This window comes from Sander vitreus, chromosome 2 (assembly GCF_031162955.1).
Source record: "Sander vitreus isolate 19-12246 chromosome 2, sanVit1, whole genome shotgun sequence".
Lineage (NCBI taxonomy): Eukaryota > Metazoa > Chordata > Actinopteri > Perciformes > Percidae > Sander > Sander vitreus.
The window spans coordinates 16,033,419-16,057,001 of NC_135856.1; the positions used below are offsets into that span (position 1 = coordinate 16,033,419).

The 23,583-nt window shown below is 39.4% G+C and overlaps 1 protein-coding gene across 4 annotated transcripts; it reads right to left on the reverse strand.

Annotated features, from left to right (window-relative positions):
- Window positions 1–27: 27 nt before the first annotated feature.
- Window positions 28–23,438, reverse strand: pik3r6 (phosphoinositide-3-kinase regulatory subunit 6). Of its 4 annotated transcripts, none has more exons than XM_078280133.1 (21): window positions 23,329–23,438; window positions 13,974–14,058; window positions 13,723–13,827; window positions 13,032–13,123; window positions 12,747–12,815; window positions 12,077–12,209; window positions 10,990–11,059; window positions 10,344–10,536; window positions 8,651–8,798; window positions 7,789–7,875; window positions 6,915–7,158; window positions 6,275–6,598; window positions 5,623–5,722; window positions 4,850–4,972; window positions 4,011–4,118; window positions 3,725–3,827; window positions 3,552–3,613; window positions 3,241–3,331; window positions 3,071–3,132; window positions 2,850–2,962; window positions 28–1,914 (listed from the first exon to the last, which is right to left on the reverse strand). In XM_078280133.1, the coding sequence occupies exons 2-21, from the start codon at window positions 14,038–14,040 to the stop codon at window positions 1,758–1,760; spliced, it is 2,451 nt and encodes an 816-aa protein (XP_078136259.1). In that variant the 5' UTR covers window positions 14,041–14,058; window positions 23,329–23,438; the 3' UTR covers window positions 28–1,757. The 4 variants fall into 4 exon arrangements, with proteins under 4 accessions (XP_078136259.1, XP_078136240.1, XP_078136249.1 ...); XM_078280114.1 differs by lacking the exon at window positions 23,329–23,438 and adding an exon at window positions 15,219–15,352 and having other exon boundaries at window positions 2,850–2,956; XM_078280123.1 differs by lacking the exon at window positions 23,329–23,438 and adding an exon at window positions 15,219–15,351 and having other exon boundaries at window positions 13,723–13,809.
- Between the last annotated feature and the right edge of the window lie 145 nt (window positions 23,439–23,583).

The window sequence follows — 23,583 nt, forward strand, 5'->3', positions numbered from 1 at the left end:
CACATTTATCATAAAACACAAGCACCGTTTTACAAAACAAAATAATTTATTTACACACTTACATTTTGATTTTAATGGCATCGTCTTCATATATGACATTAGATGAAAAATAATGTGCAAACTGTACCATGAATTTCTCATGATTTTACCACCAGGCCAGCAGACACACACGCAGACACACAAACAAACACACACACACACACACACACACACACACACACACACACACACACACACACACACACACACTTCCAGTTCCTGAGGCTGTTGACCTTTATTGCCTGAGATCATACCTGTGGGGATACAAAAAGGGCTCCTGAGCCATTCTTGGGTGTGTTATCTAATAATTATGTGGCAAAAGCAACATTTTAATAAATGACAATTGAACCAATAGTTGTGTTAAGTCTTGAATGACCCTCTAGAACTTAAACATAATAACACATGTAGTCATAATTACATGCTTTACACACTGTTGCTCCACTCCCACAGGGACGTAACAAAAAAAGCCTTGCAGTTTTAGTGCAAAAAGATACAATTTACTATATTTATGAATCATCAAACGCACCACAGTGAGTGGATAAGGGGGTCAGAGGTGATTTTCACACCTTGTGGCTGATACATTTAGTAAAACATTTGCTGGCATGTGTGCAAGTTTTACATTTGAGTGTACCCAGAATCTTGCATGTCTTGGTCGTAGACAGTGGCTTGACGTCAGGCTACTTCATGCAGCTCAGTGTGTGCATGATCCCCTCGTCTGTCTGAGAGGGTAAAAGAGAAAAGCTGCTTCTGTTGTGTAGTAGTTCCTGACACATAGCTCTAGCTTCTGCACTGAACATAGTGTGCGGTTCTTAAAACCTTCCAGAACATTTCCAAAAACCTAAACCCAAGGCTAATGTCAATCACTTGCACCTTCATAACAACTTACATTATGTAACAGGTACGGGAATACCAATTTATTTGAATGATTCAGTTAAGACAAAGGCAAAAGGTAAAATAATCGCCAGCAATCCTCATACCAGTCTTTTAACAAGCTGTACGTTATAGTTGCTGACAGGCCAGGGAGTCTGTATTCTTTTGTGTGCACTGTATGTGTGTGCGACAAGAAGATAGTAAAAGGTAGTGTGTCTATGAAGTAGAGTAACTGTCAACCCTTCAAATCTGCCTCACCAAGTGGTGACTTGGAGAAACAGATTTTCAGAGTTTGGAGTTTTTTTATGATGTCAAATTATTAGTGAAATATCAAATATCCAAATATCAGTATCCCTGAAATTTTTAATGTATACAGGTACATACTGTACCTTTGCTTACTTATCTTCCCCTGCCGGTCTCTCTAGTGTCAAAGGCAATATTGTCCTTTGGCAATCTAATCTGCATACATTTACTGACCATCTAACTATATGTACAGTGGTACAGAAACACTGTAAGGAGTTCGGTCACACCCTGCTGTGTAATACCATTTTGTTCCTGTTACTGTAAAAGAATCCAACTGGTTATTTAGCCGCAAGAAGTGCGACGAATACGGTGTGTGTTGCTTTTGATGTATAGTCTTTTTCCATACATGCCAGTCAGTCCCGACTGACTGAATAAAAAAAAAAAATGGTTTAGGAGCAGCTCAGTATGGCTCAAAGGTGATTCCTTTTGTCCTTTGATGTGTCAGATTGGACTTCTGAAGGCGGAAGGAACAACCATTCCACCATCAAAACATAGCGTGGATGGTCTTAAATCTCAAAGTTTCTCTGTGGGGTTAGTCCACCACGTCAGGTGATGATGCCAGCAAATGTGTTGATTGGTAGAAGAAGTCTTTTGCTCATGTATTTGCTCAATCCAGCGTCTTTGTCCGCTCCAAACTTGTATTTGGACCTCATGGTTTTCTGGACGCAGTATCCGGGATCAAGACACGGGGAGATCTCGATGCTACAACACAAACATGTTCAAAATAGAGCCATCAGTTTGGGGGTTGCACAGAAACTGAGTCCAGACTCACAAAGACTCAAAGGTCGTATTAGTTACTAGTTGAGAAAATCCAAAATCTAATTGAGTTTAAGTGATGCAAATTTAAGTTGTGGCACAAACTAAACCCCAACAGAGCAATTTCAAACACAAACCATAGGGTTTACTTTATAACCCACCATTGCTGGTACCGTAAAGAGACTTCAATTAATTGGAGATCTCTTTGATCTGCAAGAGCTTTCATAGCAATGTTGGCTATTAATGATCATTTTTCTAATCACTGAAACTGTTATGTGCTCCCCCCCTGCGCTCTTCTCCCTCTCTGCCCACTTCAGGTGCTCCTTATTCCTGATTGTCAGTGTGGCCCAGCCCCTGTATTTAAGGAAGGCTGGGAGACAGGGATCGGCCTCTGAGACTGAAGCAGCTTTGATCACCGTGTCTTCTTTCTTTTGTGTTTATTGCTTTGAGGTTGGAGGTCTGGTAGTCTAGTTTTAGGGGGCAAAGTTTGGGGTCAGACGGCCCTTGATGGGGTGGCCCAGGCTTCTTCTTTTGTTATTTTTGGCCAGACCTCCAGACTCCCATAGCTTTGGTTAAATCACTGAAAGTCAAGTTGTGAATACAATTGTATTTACTGTAACTAATCCTCGGGTTGGTGTTCTTCAATATGTTGCCGGTCACATTTAAGTTGTGTTTGTTTGCTGTGGCCGTAACATACATTATTTGGGGGCTTGTCTAACAGTCTTGTGTGTAGAACGCTAGAGTGTGGTTTTGATTTGGTGAATACTTGGCGTTGTGTGGAGATGCCTTCCCGAGGGGTGTTGTTGTAAGTGCTGTTTATGTTGCACATATGAAGGGTTGGTTTTCTCAGTGTTGTAAAAATTAAGGCTAGACTCTCTTACCTCTGCACGTCTCTGTAGATCCTGCGACAATCTCTGTCCAGTGTAACAGTGAAAGATCGATTCTCCAAAGTGCGAATCTTAATGTTGCTGGACCGAAACTTTGACTCCTGAGACTTAAAAAAAAAGGATTCATTGTTGTATAACTCATTTACATTCTACGAGTTTTAACATAAACAGTCTCCGTGAGGATCACCCACTAGCCTTGAATTGCCTAGACTCACCAGAATGTTGTTTTTAGTTTTTGTTGGAGATTCATTCAATGTCAGTGTCAAACAGTTCAGATCTATGAGAAGAAGGCAGAGAAAAAAAGTGAGCATAAGAATAAGACAAAATCATAAAATATATTTTAAAATAGTATGAAATATTGAGTGTGTCAGAGATAATAGTGAACCTTCTGCTTTATTGGAAGGAATAGCATTGATCTGAGCGCCTGTTGTCCTGACTGAGATTCCTTTGTCAATGTCTCGGCCACTTAATGTCACCTGACATGACACGTAGAAATACACACACACACACACACACACACACACACACACACACACACACACACACACACACACATACACACACACACACAAATAAAGCATGCAAGTGTCAAACACAAAAGCATTTCTCACACATTGATAAGGTATGTGACTACAGTGAAGGTCCCACGATGGCAGTAATCTAATAAGGAAATAATGGATCTAATAAACAACTTACCTTTCTGTAATTCATTGAGATAACAGCCCCGCATAGATCCCCTGAGCTCTTCTTCTGCTTTTCTGTTTGAGAGACAGGCATGTTGGTAAACGTGTTTGTGAACAGATACAGGCAGGCAGGTGTGTGCATATATCATTGAAAAGATTAGGAAAATAAAGTACAATCTAATTCACCTCTAATTGACGCTGAGATCTGTCGGAACTCAGGAAACTCCATTTCTAGATGAGTAAGAAACACATCTTCCACAGGCTCCTTTGCCGTGTTGGTGAATGTGATCTAAGGGAAAACAAACAACTTTTAAAAACCAAAAGACATTTGAAAAATGTGAATGTGAATAGTATTGTGTTAAAACCTTTCGGTATAAAGCGGTTTAGGTCAGTAGATGCTTCAGATTGGAGAGTACACTGTGCTTTTAACCCTCAGAAACAGAAACATTGCACATGAAATGTATCATACTACCTTAACAAAGTATATGGTGAAGTAGACAGGCTGCTGGCCGGTACGAACGTAGTAGGAAATGACATCAGACACAAAAGGCTCTTTTGGCCTCCCTGGGTTCGTCTGGTGCTAGAGAAAACCAAAGTCACGTAAAATTATCCTTTCTGCCTGCACGATGTTGCAACCACAAACTGATTTTAGTCACACTTGGGGTCACATCAAGTGCATTTAGTGAGTCACTAAAATGTCATCTGCTTGTCAAGTAATACAATGCTGCTTGTTAATTTTCCCAGTCACATGAGTAACAGAAATTTACTTTAAGTCTCTCTAGTCTTTAAGTTTAAATTTGAACTTTTATTTATTAATATTTACTGTATGATGTATTCATATATGACTACATCATAAAGTAAATATAAATAAATAAAAGTGTATTACTGTAAAAAGACCTCATTTAAACCTCAACCATTAAAAATCACATTTTTCCATTTTTTATTACTACATTCAACTTCATATATTCTGTAGATGTTCCTTTGCACATTTCATTTCCAGTTTCATGGTAATTCTATTTCAGCTATATGTAACTGCTGTGGTTTCAATGAAAGCAACAACTTTATTTTTTCAAAGTAAAAGATTTTTCTGTGTTTAAACATGTGCAGAAGAAAGTTGCCATGTTGACTAAATCGGATGCAGTAATGTGATGACATTTTCATTGAAAAGAGAAGTATTTAAACTAAAGATAATCTAGTGTCCCTCATTGTTCTCTCTCACTAGTCTTTCAAACACAAAGTCTTTATCTAACATAGCCCTGCTGTGAGAAAAAAAGGCATTTTGCTTTAGATTTGTTTAGAAGTGTATCGTACTATCTTAGCCAGTTTGGGGATCATGCAGCCTAAACTCTTGATGTTAGAGTTGTACCACGGGTCCACCATGCTCAAGTAGGAACCAAGAGTGCAGGAATTCCCCATGGACTGATGAAGGTTTTCCTAGAAAAAAAAAGAACATGAAAGTGGAACCAAAAACTCATCAAATTTGGAAAATTGACAGCAGAGATGGAAGGTTTTCTTTTTATTTTAGCTACTGCATGTTTTTACTTCTTTTAGTTGTTCACGAAATTTGTGAGAGTCAATATTGCATATACAAATTCTTCACCTCTAAAGAGCAGCGACAAACAGTTCAGGTCTATTAAAAAGGAAGTCCTTGGTGGAGAAAAGACCCTTGACCTAACATTTATTTTAGAGTATTCTCAATGACATTAGACAAAAAGACTAAAAACTGAAGAAAGAGTGAGCAATAATTACAAATTACACAGAATATGGCTATTGCATAATATCATACCAAGAACAATAAAATGCAAAAGCAAAATAGCCAAGCATATATATATATATATATATATATATATATATATATATATATATATATATATATATATATATATATATATATTTAAATGACTGAGCATTTCCCTGCAGCGTCACTACACTTTTTTACTTAAGATAAACACACAATGACAACATTATAATGGGCATTTTGACAAAGTGATCTTCTGTTACGAGAGTCAGAAGTCATTTGTCTTGTTATCTCTAGAGATGTGTTGACAGGCCAATGGCATGCTGACAAGAGGAAGTGCCCTTACTTTGATAGAGGAGATGGGAGTTGTGGCACTGCAAACAGGGATGTAGTAAAACTGAAGGTTTACTTTCATTGTAAGAAAAAGCCTCCGAGCTTCCCTTTTCCTGCAAAAACAATCCAGAGATTCATGAGAAGTCAACATATGACATTTGCAATAGAAGAAGTAATGTTTAGCTTCCCGAACCTGACATGAAAATACTTTTATAATCAGAATAAATTGTTTTGTTAGTGCTTAAATGACGATTGTGTAAAAGGAAACTAGTGTAACTTAGAATTAGATGTTAACATGCCACATCTAGTGACAAAAATAATTTCCACGATACATTTGAGGCATCTTTGTTATATACACAGGTTTCCTATCAAAATAATAAATAAATCAACAATAATGAACAACATATATTTAACATAACAAACAAATATTTGATATACTAGTACAGTATATACTTTTCTTGCGTAAATAGAGGGGTCATTTTTTCAACTCTGTATTGTTTACAGTAGTTTCAGGGAGAATTATTTTGCCTCATTATTATGCATAAACAAAAGCAAGTTGCTCCAACATCTCATAGCATCTATTTAAGAGGGGAACCCCAGTGTATGTTGTGAAAAGCAATATATTCTATCAGCTTCATCATCATGTAATATGATGAGACCCTCACCTGAAGAAATAGTAGGCCTTGGCCAGGCGGCCCAGTACCCTGTCGTCTCCCATGGCGACTATCCTGGCAGTAAAGTGTCTCTGCTGCTTGAGAAAGGGGTTGTGCATCACGCTGCTTCCTGCCCGCCTCTGTAGAGTCGCTCCTCTTCTTCCTACCTTACCTCCACTTCCTCCTCCTCCAGCTTCGAGGCTTGCGTGATCCTCCAGGGTCTCCTGCATCAGCACCATACTGTCCTTCACAGACGGTTTCATCTTGATGCCTCCACGCCGTGACAGCCTCATCGACTCTTGCTTACTTGGAGAAGGAGAAGATGTACTCCAGGTCCTAATAATTTTAAAACAGTGTAAGGCTTGGAAACAAAAACAAGTGATGCAATAGATCCCATGATAAACATCACTGTTCTCTTAAATCGTTGTGTAAGAGTTTTCCTTGAACCGAAATAAATGTTCTTGGTGACTACTTTATTTCAACTTAATTTTAAGTGGCTTCAAGATCATTCACATGGAAAACAATGTCTCTAAAAATCTAAAAACTTAAGGTATGCTTAAGGCAGTTATGTGTATGTTTTACTACAGAGACTGCAAATTAAGTAAAACTAGCTGTGGGCATCAACACGTCAACTAAAAGAGACTTGATTTACGTTTTGCATTGTTCCCATGATGCACTCATGCTGGCAGTGTCCAGAGATGACGATTGGCAGGGATCAATGCCGGGGGGCAGGTCTCTTTCGATGCCGCTGTCATTGGACATGACGGAGAAGCGCGTCATGTCAGATGGCATCAGGTCGCTGGGTGACTCACCCAGCTCAAAGTCCTCCTGCTCCTGGCTGAGGGAAAACTGCTCCGACATGGAGCTGGATCGAAACCACTTGGCCAGCTCTCGCCCTGTCAACATTTTAACATTAATCATTAAAACAACACTCATGTGGAGCAAGACAGCACAAACCACAGCACAGAACAACACTCAGTTCTTTCAACAACTCTCAGCTGCTCTCTCTGTGTTTATTCACTGACAGCCGTCATATCTCATCAGGACTGAGAACACAAGCAAATGCACACTGAACATGTTAAGTGGCTTCAGGTCTGATAAACCAAGAGGAAGAATCTACAACTATTCTCACACTGTGTCAGAGTGCAAGTGGTAAAATTAGCTTTTTAATGACACTTCACTTTCAAACTACCTCATACTTCTACTTTAGTCATTTCCAACATGTTTCAGAATGACATTCAAAAGCTCTGTGACGCTATCGAGTTACACTGAATTTACTTCATGCTAATCGTCTAATGAGGCTGCTGTTGGTGAATAAACCTTCAATTTATAACTGTTGCTGTGCAAAAGGGCAGTTCTCAGGAAAACACTTTTCGTCTGTGATTGCAAAACAATTGTCCCTTTATTTCAGGTTCACTTCATTCAGTTAGTTTTGAGTAAATGATTCTAGCTGCAGCCTAATTCAGTTCAGCTGACTGGTAGTAACAACTTCCTCTAGACCCCCCACCGTTTCCAGAGCCACTCACAGATATCCAGATCCTCCGTCCACATGTAGAAGCTCATCTCTGGGTTAGGAAGAGGGCAGTCACACAGTCCTCCACTGGACAATGGCTCTGCAATACACACACATGGAGGAAGAGAAATAGGAAGAGACCAAAACTGTCACAATGTTACTCAAAACAAACACCTCCCCACCCCCACAACTTCCTCTCTGTGTGAACACTGTTGTCTATCCCTCCATCTCCCAGCAGGGATGAAGGGAGAGCAGGTTCATCGGATAGTCGCTGACATGATAAAAGTGTATGTCATCGAAATAGATATCCGGAAAATTATAAAAAATACTGACTCGACTGATTTGGCCATGGCCATGGAGGAAACCACTAGATAGTTGGAAAACATGTCCATCACAGACAATATTTGAACAGAACACTGTACACCACTGTGCTGGCTTACAGTGAAGTAGCTCAGTAATAATGAGTATTCATTCAAACCTTTATTTAAACGCCAAAAGTTCGCTGAGGTTGCCCTCATTTACAGTGACGTCAAGTGACAGACACAATCAGTTATACAACAAGATAGAAATAAATCACACAAAACAAGATAAAAACAAGGATAGAATAAAACAAGAAAATGTAGAGATAATTGCCTCTCCCCATTCATGTTAATATGCTGCACTAATTAAAACAACTGCCATTCTAACAACCTTGTAGGGCTCACACACGTAGTGCATTTTCAAGCAACAATCATTTGTGAAATGTGGCGCAGCCCCCGTCACTGTGTGATGTGTGTGTAAGTGGTACTTAAAATGACTTTCGTAAAACAGGTCCCTGTGTGCCTCAGAGAAACTCTGCCTCGCATGGCTTTGCAGTATTTTCAGGGAGCTCCTACCTGAGTCTGTGTCGGTGACGATCTTGCTGTACAGCTGCTGAAGACGGCTCCTCAGCTCTCCCCCCTCCCCTCTGCCGCCCTCTTCCGCCCTCTGCTCAAGAGCCGCCAACACTTCCTGAAAGTGCAACTCGACGTCTTGACCCATGTCCTGTCCCAGAACACACAAACACATGTGGGTGAACACAAATGCACACACAGGAAGATAAACACATACAGACTCTGTATTAATAGCAAAGAGGTGAGGGGTCAGTAGCGCACGTGTGTGTCTGCCCTGTTGTTTGTCCTGCTAAAGGTGTTACTTTAGGATCGGTGCCAGAAGACACTTCCACCTTGCAGCTTAAAGACAACAGACCTTCATTCAGGTTGTTTCACATAACACGTACATATGGTAGGGACTATTTTTCATCCGGGACCAAAAACTGAAAAAGTTACTTGCATCACCAAAAACATAGCATGACAATATCATATTTTACTAACGCATATTTGAAGCTCGAGAGTCATTCTGGTAGGTACTTGCAATCTCTAAAACTCTTCCAACATGCTATTCATGAATTAACGATGGGCGTTATGCACGTGATTCCACTGTACACGGAGGTCATTCACCCCCCCGCTGAATGGCAATAGTCAGCATATGCAATTCACATGGAAAAAATATCAAAATATATTACGAAAATTCTAAAGAGATGTTGTGAAATCGACTGGATGAACTATATCAGACCAGATGACTAAAGAGAAGAGAAGCAATGTGGAATGATGTTTTCTAAGCATCTGTAGAATGTCAACTAACCAAGCACATGGTTTTCTGACTAAAACCTACAACAAAATGTTAATAATTTACAATCCAGCTCACAAAAAAAAACCTTTTCATTAGAATAACATTGCTTTCTTACTATGGAGCTGCACTGTTATATACATTCTATATGTTTCATGAAACTCAATTTCCAGCCATATTTCAACATGCACTTGGCACTATCTGTCAAGTACGTTGCACAGATCATTATCAATTCTGATACCCTTTACTTTTTTATATTCAGCTGTTTTCTTTGCTTGCAGCTTGAAGCCAGACCAATAAGTGAATTCAGTGGTATGATTAGCTTCTACAGAGCAACAGCCACGTCAGAAAAAAAGTAAAGTCTGAAAAGTTTGTACAATCAGGTGAAATACACTAAGTGTTAATGTTGAGGTATCTGGGAAGGAGAGCACGTGTCAGTTATCCTACTTGCACAAACATCTGTCCACACTGAACTGAGCCTTGGTAGGGGACATTTACTGAAGCAACAATTGTGAGCAAACTTTGTGAGATTAGTTTAGGCTTAGAATTCAAGTGTAACGTCAAGTCACATTCAATGAATATGATTAAGTTAATAAGTAAACAAATAAACATGGGGAATTCTGAGCCAAGCTCTAACTAGATAAGCGAAAATGGCAAGCATGCATGCAGAAAACATTCACATTGACTTTACAAATCCTTGTGAGTATGAGGAAAGGTTTATCAGAGAGCAAAATAGGCCAAGCAAACCTGCGGTATACTGAACAGAACAAGACTCAAAAAGGAAATAAACAAAGCATAATAGCAGAGACAAAAACATTGTGGAGGGCAATACACTGCAATCACCATAACAGACAACTAGAGAACTCAAAAGAGAAGGCAATACGTGAGCTCAACCAAATAGTATTGTCCGGTTCCACTGACCTTTAGAGCTTGGGCCAGTTTCGGCCCGTGGCACTGCTCTGCTCCTACAGCAGCCTGTATGGAGTGTTGGACCACCCTGCACATGTAATCTACAGGACTCAGAGATCCATCTGAAGTGGACGTCTCAATATCACCCAAAAGGACTTGTCCCAAAGAACCGGAGAAGACTTGTGGGTCAGCCAGAACAAAGACCCTGCAGGGATTTACATGACAGACTTGAGGAACCTTTGTAAAGCTTCAATTCCCTAAGACTTTTATTGTACACTGAAACATGTGATACATATTTGGCTGGACCGCAAGGACTAGCCCTAGGACTTTGAAATCCTGTCCCTGCAGCATGATGAGAAATACTACAGTTGCCCTGGGGCCCATTTAATACTGGGTTCCAGTACCCATCCCTAAATAAAAGGATTTTCCGTATTCATTGGGTTTCAGGCAGTCTTTTACGATGTGTTCATCCAGATGTTCACATTTGCGTACTGTACGTGGTCAGCACTACTACAGATGAACATTTAAAAGCTATTTGCACATAATAAACAACACCGCTGACTATCTCTGTCACAATTTGGCCACAACTAGGCATATTGAGCATACACGGTCCAGCCATATACTAGGTTTTGACCTAGTCTTGTTATTTATGACTCACCTCTCCTGAAAGGGATAGTGCTCATTTTTTAGTCTCTGCTCTGCTGTGACCATCCTCTGGTACATCAGACCTGTGGAGAATCAAACTGGCATTTAATGAATGTGATTGCAAATCCTCATACACGCATGCTTGACGAATGGACAGTTCAATGAACATCACAGGAACCACAAACTGGCTTTTCTTGGAGTGATGGCAGCACTTGAAGCAGTTTTATGTTTTTATGTCCTCACATGATTCATGCAATTTTGGGTGGTATCTTCATTGTTGAATTTACTTATTGTAAGTCGCTTTGGATAAAGAAAATTAGCTATATAAATGTAGTGTAATGATGGCCCTCTGTTTACTGTAGTCTCCTGCGGCAGGACTCTGTAGGGCAAAGGAGAAATCTGCTCATCTGGTCTGACTACTCTGCAGTATAAGCTGTTGTCTGTCAGTACATTTATTCAATGCATCTCTGGCATCCACTGTCTCTTAGGTTTTTATGTTTGGCTACATTTGTTGTCTTATGTCTTCTTTATTGTTTTTAGTTTGGTTTAATGTAGTTTTTCTCTTTTATGCTAGGTAATTATACATATTTACAATTACAAAGCATGCATGGTCTGCCTTTTTTACCCTTTCTTGGAACTGGGTTTAGACACAAAGGGTATAATTCCAACCTCAACAGTATGAGTAATATATAATTCATGTTTTGATGGACCTGTCTGACTGAGGAATTGGTCTCTGTGGGAAATGACAGCATCATGACAAAATGCATAATAATAAATGAATAAATCAATGGCATCATTGATGAAGAACAACACTCCTCTTTCCTTTTTGTAAGAGAAACGTCAAGAAGGAGACTGAGTGATTTCAATGCTAGTCATTTCATAAAATGAACAGCGTAGCTATGAATGCAATATAACAGAATACCATATAAATGTGTCAAAACAATTACAGTCTGTAAGTGTTGACTGTTTGATGACAAGATGACACTGATTTAGCAGCTGGAGCTCTTCGAACAGGTTGTTCTGAAGCCCTGATGGAAATTAACCAATCACCTCTAGTTATACATTTAGACTGAAATGCCAAGCTGAGAGTTGAATAATACCTGGAATGGAGCGTTCAGTTTTTATCTGTCTTGTGTAGCTGAGGCCTACAGTGCAGTAGGGATGAGGGTAGGTCAGGAGTCTCTTACAAAAGTCGTAAACACGCTTGTACAGCTCATCTGGAATGTAGGCTGTCTGGAATATCAACAATAACACACACACACACACACACACACACACACACACACACACACACACACACACACACAAACAACATGTAATACCAGTAAGAAAAAACAAAATCAAAGGCCTATATGCCATCTTTTTAGTTGTCCACTTCCTTATTGACATTTGTTAAAAACACACTGAAATAAAAACACATTTCTCCTTCCTGTTAGGTACTTTTTTGCAGAAACTCCCTACATTGCATACCTAAAAAAATACATACAAGTACTTTTCTGGCATACCAATGCAACACTGTCTAGGAAAAACTCATCTATCTGTGGATTTGGAGAATTCTCTTAAAAGGCAGTGAGGCTATGCCTCTGCTGTGAAACAGGCCAACACACACCCTGTTTCATACAGTCTATGGTTACACCCCTAAAAAGGATTAGGACTGGATACAGTAGCATTACAGAAATTATCTTCTCAGTATGGCTTTTGAAACTGATTAAGCTGAAATTCCTAAATGTATGCTATTCAGTAAATAGTGTCAAAAAGTATGAACTGTACCTGAATAATGGCATACATTAGTGTGTGGAGCAGAGGTATGATGCATTTGCGAGAGTCCCATCTCTCAGCCTGCAGAGAAAACACACACTGTTAGGGTTCCACTCCAGCTCCTCGACTGATGACAGACTGACTGTACATTGTTACTAGAGCTGAAACAATTAGTTGATTAATCAATTGGTTGATTAACAGAATAATAGTGTTAAAAGCAAAGATTTGGTGCTTTTGTGTGGTCACATGTGTAGACCATGTCAAAGTTTCAACAGTGCCACTGCTGAAATCAAGTACCTTTTCCAGCTCTTTTATCAGCAACCACACCAGAGATAAGCTGTTGGCAGGATTGTTTTGGACCTTCTTATGAAGTGTCCATCTCAGCATGCCTGCACACACAGATAAACACACAAGCCATTAACAGTTGCAAGATTTGCCCATGAGTAACACAAACTTGCTAAATTTGTCACACTTTTCTCCATTACAGTGCTAATTCAAAATATGTCTGATGACTAACAAGTGAACAGCCCTCATACTGCTGACACGGTGAAATATTCCACAGTGTGATTAAGACTCGCAGGCTGGCTTCAGTAAATATGTATTCAGGGTGGTTTACTGGGGTGGAATTGCTTTGGATACAGAAAAATGCTGGAACACATAAAGTTTTCAGCAAAGAATCGAGTCAGTTTAGTGACGTCTAATCCTCATGTCAAGATATATTGAACCATTGTGAATTTATTTAGATGATGAAATTGGTCTTTTTGCTGTTGCCACTTTTTGAAAACTCTTTACCATAAGGATCAAATTAAGACCCAGTGATATAATCAGATGATGCTGTTTGTAAGGTTTCATATATTACGGTTGAGCAATATATGAATATGTTGAGCCAACCTCAGAGATAGATAAAAACCACTTCAGTGCTAACAAAAAATCTTCACATCTTAATAGTTTTACTTTATTTCACTGTGTTGTAGTAGATCTACTGTACCTTTGTTGAAACAGTCAGGTGATTGCTGGTTGTCTGTTTCCCTGGGCAGCACAGCCTGGATGCTGCGGTATAGTTCTGGCTCTGGAACTGTGGGGGAACAGGTGGCTGATAATAAAGTCGAGAGGTTGTGTGTTTAAGTCTGAATATGAAAAGGTTTTTTGCTTAAATCAGTATCTTTTAAAAGAAACACAGACCAGCCCTTCATTTTTCTGCACATATCTGCATCATTGCGTACAGTGTGTGTTGTGTACCTGTTGGCTCCATGCTGTGCATTCTGGTTGAGTTATCCCAGTGGGCCTTGTTGGTCATGTCTCGCATGCATTGTGGGTCTTTCAACTGTAATCAGAAAGAGGACATGGACAGGAAGTGTCAGTCATGTTCTGTCATGTCTGAGGTCAAACACTAAGTGGGTGGACAGCCTACATGATGGCTGACAGTAAATGTGGGTAAGCGATGACTGTTTTCTGCTTGCTGACAGCAGAGTGTAAAATTACACTGATACATTGAAAGAAGCTATTTAAAACTCTCTCTGGTCACAGACGGGCTGTCTCAATACATTTCTCTTATTGTATTTTTGTGTTAAATATATTAGCCCCAGTTAACATTTACTGTATGCCAGTGTTATTGCTGAAGGGTTAAATCTAAAGTTTAGTATTTAAAGTTTACCCACACACACACACACACACACACACACACACACACACACACACACACACACACCGATGGTTAACAGGTGTCAGAAGGTGCAGTGGTCCCATACTAACCCTTCCCAACGGTGGTAAAGAGTATTCCTTTAAATAACTTCAAGCCACTTTCCTTATCTCAGGTCCCACACAGGTTTATGAGTCACCTCTCAAACCTCCGCAACACTACATATATAGTGACATTTTGGCTAAATCTGAAAAGCATCACCCACTTGTTTAGTTTTAGATCCTTTATTATGAAATTAATATATTCAACATAAAAAAAAACAACATTGAAACCACAACAAACACTAAGCGCCAATGCAACAGGAAACTGCATTTCCTGCAGCATTTATACATAAACGGACTGCCTCTTTTAAATGCAGAGTGGTGGATAAGACGTTCATGCGTTGGTCCTTTCTGGACAATTTCTTAGAGGAACTCCTTCAACTACTCTGCTCTCAACATACTGACCATAGATCATCCATATACAACCACTTTGGCACAAATAAAGAGCTCATGAGGTTGATTATAATCTTAGTGTAAAAGAAACACCAAAAATGTATCATACCATCCCTCAGTCACAGAAACAAAACATGTCCAAAACAGGCAGAAACCAAATGTGTTTGCTTTATTAAAAGTTGTTAATTAACTTTTCAGCCATCAATCAATTCAATCAAAATGTTAAACATGTATATCTGTAGCATCACACGAGGCAGCAAAACTACCAAAACCATCCTCCATTTCCTACTGCTAACCAGTCAAGGCATAACAGTTGTAAAGTAAAGTATAGATGATATTACATAAACTTACCTTGCCCTGTACAGGCATGGACCAAACAGTCCTGCAGGTCTTTTACATCTACACACAACACTCTGTGTACTGAAACTACATTGTAAGCTAAGTGCGAGAGAGAGGCAAGTCACAGGCAAGTGAGTACAGTGACTCATTGCTGAGTATATTTCCTCTTGTGAGAGGGTAGAGGTAGTGACAGGGGATAAGCAGTGTGTGTGTGTGTGTGTGTGTGTGTGTGTGTGTGTGTGTGTGTGTGTGTGTGTGTGTGTGTGTGTGTGCACGTGTGTGTGTGTGTGTGTGTGTGTGTGTGTGTGTGTGTGTGTGTGTGTGTCAGCAGAGTTGAAGTGGGAGGTGGGGAAAAGAAAAAGGGGAGAGAGTGTTGAGCAGGTGTTGGAGTGTGTCAAAGAGTTATAACCTGTATAAGTCCAGTTTAGTTCACTGCTGAATGTATTTGGATTTTTTTCTATTTTTTCTATTTCTGGACTTCTGACTCAACATTTTGCTCTCTTTCATGTCAACATTCAACATTCATTCCACACACACGCATGCCAAACGTGCACACAAACACACACACACACACACACACACACACACACACACACACACACACACACTGTGCTGGAGGTCATTCAACAGGCCGCATGTGCACAATGAAAGGATTTTGTGTGATGGATTAACCTTGATCCCTCTAAGAAAAGCAGTGCTTTCAAAAACAGAGAGTTAACAGAACTGCCTCAGCAGCTGAACGCTGCCTGATCTGCCTGTTTGACCACAAGTTTCCGTTTGCCATAGTGTATTCACTCTCTTGTCTCTGTCACTCTGTCTCTCCCCCCCCCCCCATTTCCCTGTTTACATATTCTGCCTTCTATCTGGGGTCTATGATGCACATGATGTCTCAAAAGATTGTTTCTGTCTCCTTCTTTCATGCCTACACACAAAAGACACAAAGACATACTGGGTTGTATTGACATACAGAACTCACTATGCATGCAAAACGCGTCCATGTACACGCATAGACTCTCGTCCACAGAGATGTGCACACATACACTCTGTTTTACCTCTGTAACGGAAACTATTATTGCAGTGTTGGACCTAACATATACACAGCATTTCCTCTCTGTCAGAATGAGTGGGCAGACGGCACTCTATATTTAGATAGAGACAGACAGAGAGAGAGAGATAGAGAGACGTTGAAAAAAAGGGAACCAGTTTTAAAAAGCTTTAAAATAGATGCACCATATCATTCACAACCTTTCCAAATAACTAGCTTTAACTAGAAAAAAAAATGAGCCTCTTAAAACACAAAAGCACCATCATAGCTTTTTGACTGTATTTCAAGCTAATATCACTGTAAATGGAATATTCAAATATAAAACTTTTTTTGGACACATTTTGTTTGACTTCTGTTCAAGGGCCACATGCTTTTCTGTGTATTTAAAGAATTTTATACAATCTAATATACACAATTGCTCTAACTAACGACACCAGGGAGTAGAGAGGAAAGTTGAGTTTCAACTATTAAAGCTACATTAAGGTTTCAGATGCACACAGAAGCAAAGACAGATCATATACAATGAGCATATATATGCATATAACGTCACCAATCAGAGTCAATCCTATGACCTTTCTAAATTTTTTGGACCTACCACTGTGCACCTTACGGCAACATCCTCTTCCATTATTTTAACAAACCAACATGAATGGTCAGATACAGACTTCAATGCTCCTAACATCCCTTCCTTAATTTGTACACATTGTTTCTTTTGCCATTAGTGCCAGTACAAAATTCCAAATGGCTCAGAAAGTGCTAATTAATATACCACAAGCTAAAATGCTATTACAGATGCCAAGGCCACATGCCAGGGAAACAAACTTCTCTTATGACTGACTATTTACAGTTAATGTGAATCAGTTTCTGATCTGAGTTTTGGCTATGATACACATCTATCTATATCTTCTCCATGTGGGCAGGCGTATGGCAGTAGTCAGCTGAAGTTTCAAACAATGCAGCCAAACGCTGCAGAAATCTCATAAAACAGGAAGGACGTGACAGCGACATGTGGAAGTGTGTTCATATAGCAAGAGAGAGGTGGTGCTGCAGTAGGGGTGGGATTGCATGTGTGTGTGTGTGTTTGGTCGATTGGAAATCCCCAACCTTCATGTAGGATAGCATGGTGTGCATTGACATAGACGGGCCTCATCGCCTCTCACATGGAGACCTGGACAAAGTAAAAGAGCACAGAAAGAACCAGCAGAGTGTGTCCCCTATAGCTAGCAAGTAGCCTAATACCTGAAATAAAAGTACAGAGTGAATGAAGCAGTATGTCTTTGTGAAGGGAACTGTGTGTGCAACGTGATTAAGGGCTTATGGTAAAAACAACTTCATAAAATTCCTAAGTTTCATTAGTGTGCAAATGTCGAGAAAAAGTATCTGAATGGCTGCTGCCCTCTTCTCTCCAAGGAGCATCTCAGGAAGAGCCAATAGTTTATATTTCAGCTATGCTGTATAACTAACAGAAAGTCAGTCCTTAATTAAAACCACGCTAAGACAGCTCAGTGCTGTGAGGAACACACGTGCAGAAACACACACTCATATTCAAGTTGCAAAGAAACCCCTAAAACAGACGAAAACGTTTAATTCTGTGTGAGCAACGGGCGATATCAATCAAAGCGATTTCCTGCATCAACATGCTGGACAATATGAGGAAGTCCTCTTGGATCGGTGAATGTGTGTGTGTGTGTGTGTGTGTGTGTGTGTGTGTGTGTGTGTGTGTGTGTGCGTGTGCGTGTATGTGTGGTATTATGCCTTCTGTGGGGTCTATGATTTTGAGAATTGGGTCAATAGGTCCAATAGGGGTCAGTTGAGGATGTGGCATTTAGGTTGGATTAGGCAACATGCGTCAGTTAAGGAGTTTTAAACAAATACTATGTTGAAACACAAATGCAAATGCAAACACACATAATATACAGTATATACTACTGTGTGTCACACATGAGCACATAAAGTTGCATGCAATTTAGTGCACATGCAACTTCCACACTACTGAATCTAAGAAGGACCAAAATACCAGTGGCTTTTCTGTCACCTTAAAAATGTTCATAGTTAATTTAAAATATTTGTTCCGCTTTGAATTCTTTCACTTACAGTATATCCTGTGCATATGACCACCTAACATAGAGATTTCCAAAGGTGTTTTGGAATAGTGATTAGATTCATTCTTTATGCATGAAATACTTCTCAATCCGTTCTTATCGCAGATTAAAAAAAGCTCCAAACAAAGACGGCATTTTTACCAAAGATACAGCTGCGGCCTAAAACAGAAGGCCTGTGAATAACCAGAGAGAGCTGTAGGGGAACACTGAGTATGAATGATTCATGTTTTCATTCAACTCTTACTGAAAAACAAGCCATTTTTGTGTAACAGAAGCTACACCAGCTATTTAGTCGTCTACCACTGTAGTGACTTTGAATAACTCCTTGCCAGTTTATGGAGAAAACTTTCAGATATCGTGTTTGCTTGTTTAGCCTTAAATCTACAGATTATTTTTAGTGCTTTTCAGCAAATTGCTATGGTACAGTTGATTTGTTGTTTGGAAAATTGTTCTTAAACATATGACATACTGTCCAAGTCTCTGCTTTCGAAGCACCCATGCTGTTTGTGTACCTGTTCAATTACATGCAATGCATCTCAGATTTTCCTGATATTTAAGCCACATGTTAAGTCTAAAACAAACTGTAACTCTTTGCTTCAGTACGCACACAGCAAAGCACAGGGTACAGTACATCTCCAACATTTGAGACATTCTCTAACCAAATATTGTGGATATTCTGCAACTGACGTGAGTGGAAAAGCAAACATTGTTTCCAGACATGCCGAGGAAAAAGTAAAAAAATACAAATTTGTGGATTCCGGTCAATCGTCAGTCTACCCACGTACCAGACCTTATTTGGCCACTGTGGGCATAATGAGGTAAAGCAGTAACATAGCCGTAAACTTTTACATAAGTGCACAGGGTGTAAAGTGATCCAACTACAAGCACAGGATGTACTAGGTGCGTCACATAGACATGATCAGCAACACAAATAGAACACACACACACACACACACACACACACACACACACACACACACACACACACACACACACACACACACACACACACACACTTGGCATAAAATAGTGTTAGCCACGATGGAGTCTGCTTTCCAAGGCATCCACAAGCACATGACTGTATCAAGAAGTGTTGCCATTTGTTTTCATTTTTCTCACAAGACAAACAAAAGGGCGGTTTCTCAAATTGAAGCGAGTCTGTGGCTGTCTGCATTTTGGGAGCTGCAGTATGTGGAATTAAGGGTGTTTTGTAATAACTTTGGGCAATGTTGTCATTTAAAATGTCTTTTCCGAGAATAGTTGCGTGGGTAGATGAGGGCCCAGCACTCCAGGGCAACATCTGCCCAAAGTCCTGAGGCTTTAAAACAAAGCCCCCAGGCTGCAACTAATGATTGTTTTAATTACTGATTTATCTGCAGAATATTTTTTCAATCAATCAACTAATCATTTAGTCTATAAAATGTCCAAAAATAGTGAAAAATGCTATTCACATTTTCCTAAAGCCAAAGGTGACATCTTAAAATTGTATGTTTGTTCCTTTAACAGTGACCACAGTCACCTAAATGCTGTATATTACATTTACTATCAAAAAAGATAAACAAAGGCAGCAAATCCTCACAATTAAGAAGCTAGAATTTGGGAATGTTTGCCAGTTTTGCTTAAAATATGATCAACTAATTATTAGAATGCAGATTTTTGTTTATAGGGCATCAAGTGACTAAGAGTGATATCTTGAATTAATCAGGACATCTGACTGAGCTGAAATGGTCAAAGCTTCAGCTTAGGCACACAAGATTTGTTTCAGTACAGCGTGCGTACAGTATGATCTAACTGCCCTAAACTACTGTCCCTGTTAAACTCTACTACTCAACAAGTCCTTACTGTCAGTTATTTGTGTTCACAATTAAGATCAGTTTGAGCAGAAATCCCAATTAAAAACAAATTGATTGCAAATTCTTAGCTGAGTTTATGGCCAGGTTGGTAAGGGAAACCGTTTTTTAAATAGCAACTACCAGCTAATTTAAGCAGCGGCTCATTTTTGCCAAACTGCTTTTCCAACATTCAGCATTCCAACCAAAGGCCAAACACACTTCCTTGTGATGTACTGTGTGTCAGATGGCCTCATGTGGGCTGACTTTACCAGCATCCCTTCTTGATCTACTGATTAACAAACTTTGATTATTTTAGTGGTAAGACGGCTTTGGGCAACTATTTTATAGAGGACTGAGAGGTCTTTGTATAGAATGGTCTCATGTCTCATGATGTTGACCCTCATGAGGGTGGAGTGGCACAATGAGTTGCACCCTGTCCATCCATCAGTCCATGGATCTAATTTTAACAGACAATGTTTAAAAGTGACACAGGTTGACTTAATATACTATATAGTAAACAATGGCAAGTTCAAAAGGTTAACTCAAGTGTGATAAACTAGGGTTAGACTTAATTTGGGTCAGTTTTTGACAAACCTTGGAAGGGTGATACAAGTTGTCAGGGTGTTCTGTGTGCATGCATTTAATCACATATTAGGGGACACTTATTGACCTGACACTTACAGGTGAACTATTAAAAACTGGTAGGACTTGAATCTTACACAATAATTGTCATGATACTTTCTACAAAGTGGCTATGTTGCAGAAGTGCCTTAAGATAAGTAATGGCTGCTATAGGCCAATCTAAAGGTAACTGATGGAACTGAGAAAATTGTAACTTCTCTCTAACCTACATATAGTACTGTAGTTTGTTTACATTTGCACTTCTTGGTAGTCCCCTTTTAATGTCATGTCACAGAAAGATACATATTTAGAAAATTACTGCTCTCCACTGAACTAACTGGGTAAAAGCGGTTGCAGTTAAAAAAATAAATGTTTTACTGGTAAATGATGTTCCCTATTGTTACTATAAGAAGGTAAACTAAAAGGATGAAAGGCTTAATATTGTGTTGTGTGAAGCTTTATGTTTATAGTTTGTTCATTATCATTATTTCAAAGAGTGTTGTGTTAAGCCTATGATTACAGTAATGACAGCTTACTGGAACAACCAGTATTAGTAGTTAGCAAATTCTTTTTACAATTACAAAGTTTTAATTGCAATCCTGTATTTTATGATCCACCTGTTCCAGTCGTCATCACCTCACCTGAATAGCTATCCAAAACGTGTTGTTTTGCAGCATAATCTCACTATACTGTAGATGTTTGTGATGTTACACTGTGGTGATAATAGACAAACATTAATTAGATATTTTTTGATACTTTGAAGTAAAGCTGATGTATTACTGTTTCCTTTCCTACTGTTTTTACATACTTGTTCTATGGACTTCATTGATTTGTTAACTGTCAATTGTTTCTGGATGTTTTATCACCCTTTCAACAACACCTGCCATCAAATAGCATGCCAGCCTATTGGTCGGCATGATGTATAAATGTGGGTGTGGTTTCCATTTTTCAAACATTTTGACCTGATGAAGATCCATCTCGGATTGAAACGTTGTCATTAAACGTAGGATTGGCTTGGAGTAAGGGTGCAGGAGTTACCTTTTCTTTATTGATGCTTCTTCTAGCCTTTCAGCTACGTGATGTATAACGTATAACTCTCCTTCAACACTGTAGTCATAATAACATATGTCGGCACAGTGATCACACTGTCTAATGATAAAGTTACTATTACAACAGAGATCAGATAACACCATGTTGCCTGTTACTAATTTTGCTCAACGTGTAGTATAATTATGTAGTATAATTTTGATAATGGGTTGTTACTTATTGCTTTATGGTGTTATGTAATGTCCCCATGTCCCAAGTTATTTCCTCTAGAACCAAAGCCAAGACTGGATTACCAGCATTCACTTAATAGTCTAAATATTTTAAACCACTATGTCACTGTTTTGTCATGTCTAACTGGAAAGCCTCACCCAATAGTTGACATCAGCAGACGGATTTTGATCTAGATTAGAGAGCTGTGATATGTTTTAACTGGGTGTTGTGTTGAAGTAGATGGCTTCAACAGCTTTATGTTAAACATCAGATATTTACATAACCTCTATGTGTTCTATTGCCAAAAATAGCAATGTTCCTATACTATGGGTTATTGCCCATAAAATGAAACACACGCACACGCACACAAACACACACACACACACACACACACACACACACACACACACACACACACACACACACACACACACACACACACACACACACACACACACACACACACACACACACACACACACACACACACACACAGAGAGACTGGAGCCACCCAGCATCTCCTTAATTCATAAATGGTACCAGGAAGCTCGGATCTAAAACAACAAAGCTGGAGGAAATACAGCTGTGCTCTTAGACTCCCAAACAGACACAACAGAGCGCCAAGGCTTCAATCAAACCCTTGTTATTATCTCAGGAGGGAAAAATAATCTTGTGTCTTCCCGTGTCATAGGCCATGACGTGTGGGAGTATTTATAGCCAGGATTTAAATGTAAAAGAGCAATGTCAAAAAAAGGGGTATAAAAAAAGACAAGGATCTTCAAAGGAGCGGTTGACACACAGCACTGGTACAGCAGCACATACAGTACATCTGTTAACAATCAGATGCTGCACAGTAAACACACTGCCACATCTCATCTGCATGTTACAATAAGTGGCATACTGTAAAACCTTCCACTGGCAGGATTAGATTAACTCATACGGTTCATCAGTGCGAAACGTAAACAGCAATAAAACAATACGTTCATGAAGAACAGCAAACTCAAACATTAAAAGGTCAACTCATTACTGAAAAAAACTGCGGGTATAAGACGACTTTGGACTAAATATATACTGACAGCTTTGTGTTAATCTTACATACACACGTAGGCTAACAATCTTCACCATCTGCAATATAAACGGTAGCAACAATTTACAGTCGTCGATATTATTGTAACTTTTTCGCGAGTACGTACAGTAAACTGTAAACTATAGAGACGTTTGCCATTGGTAAAACATCAAAAAGTTCAGTCTTTGGGAAAACTTACCTGCAGTTAAGTTGTGCAAACAGCTCCATTTGCCCACTGTATCATCTCTCTCTCGATATGACACTTTTTTTATTTAGCTCCAGTCAGTCAGTGTCAACTAACTACTCTGACAGTGAAGCTTGTCTTCAGACCATGCACGCCCATCGCCGCAACCGACCAATGGCGTGCCACTTGAATTGATAACCAATCATAGGACGTATCCAGATAGATCGATAGATAGATAGATAGATAGATAGATAGATAGATAGATAGATA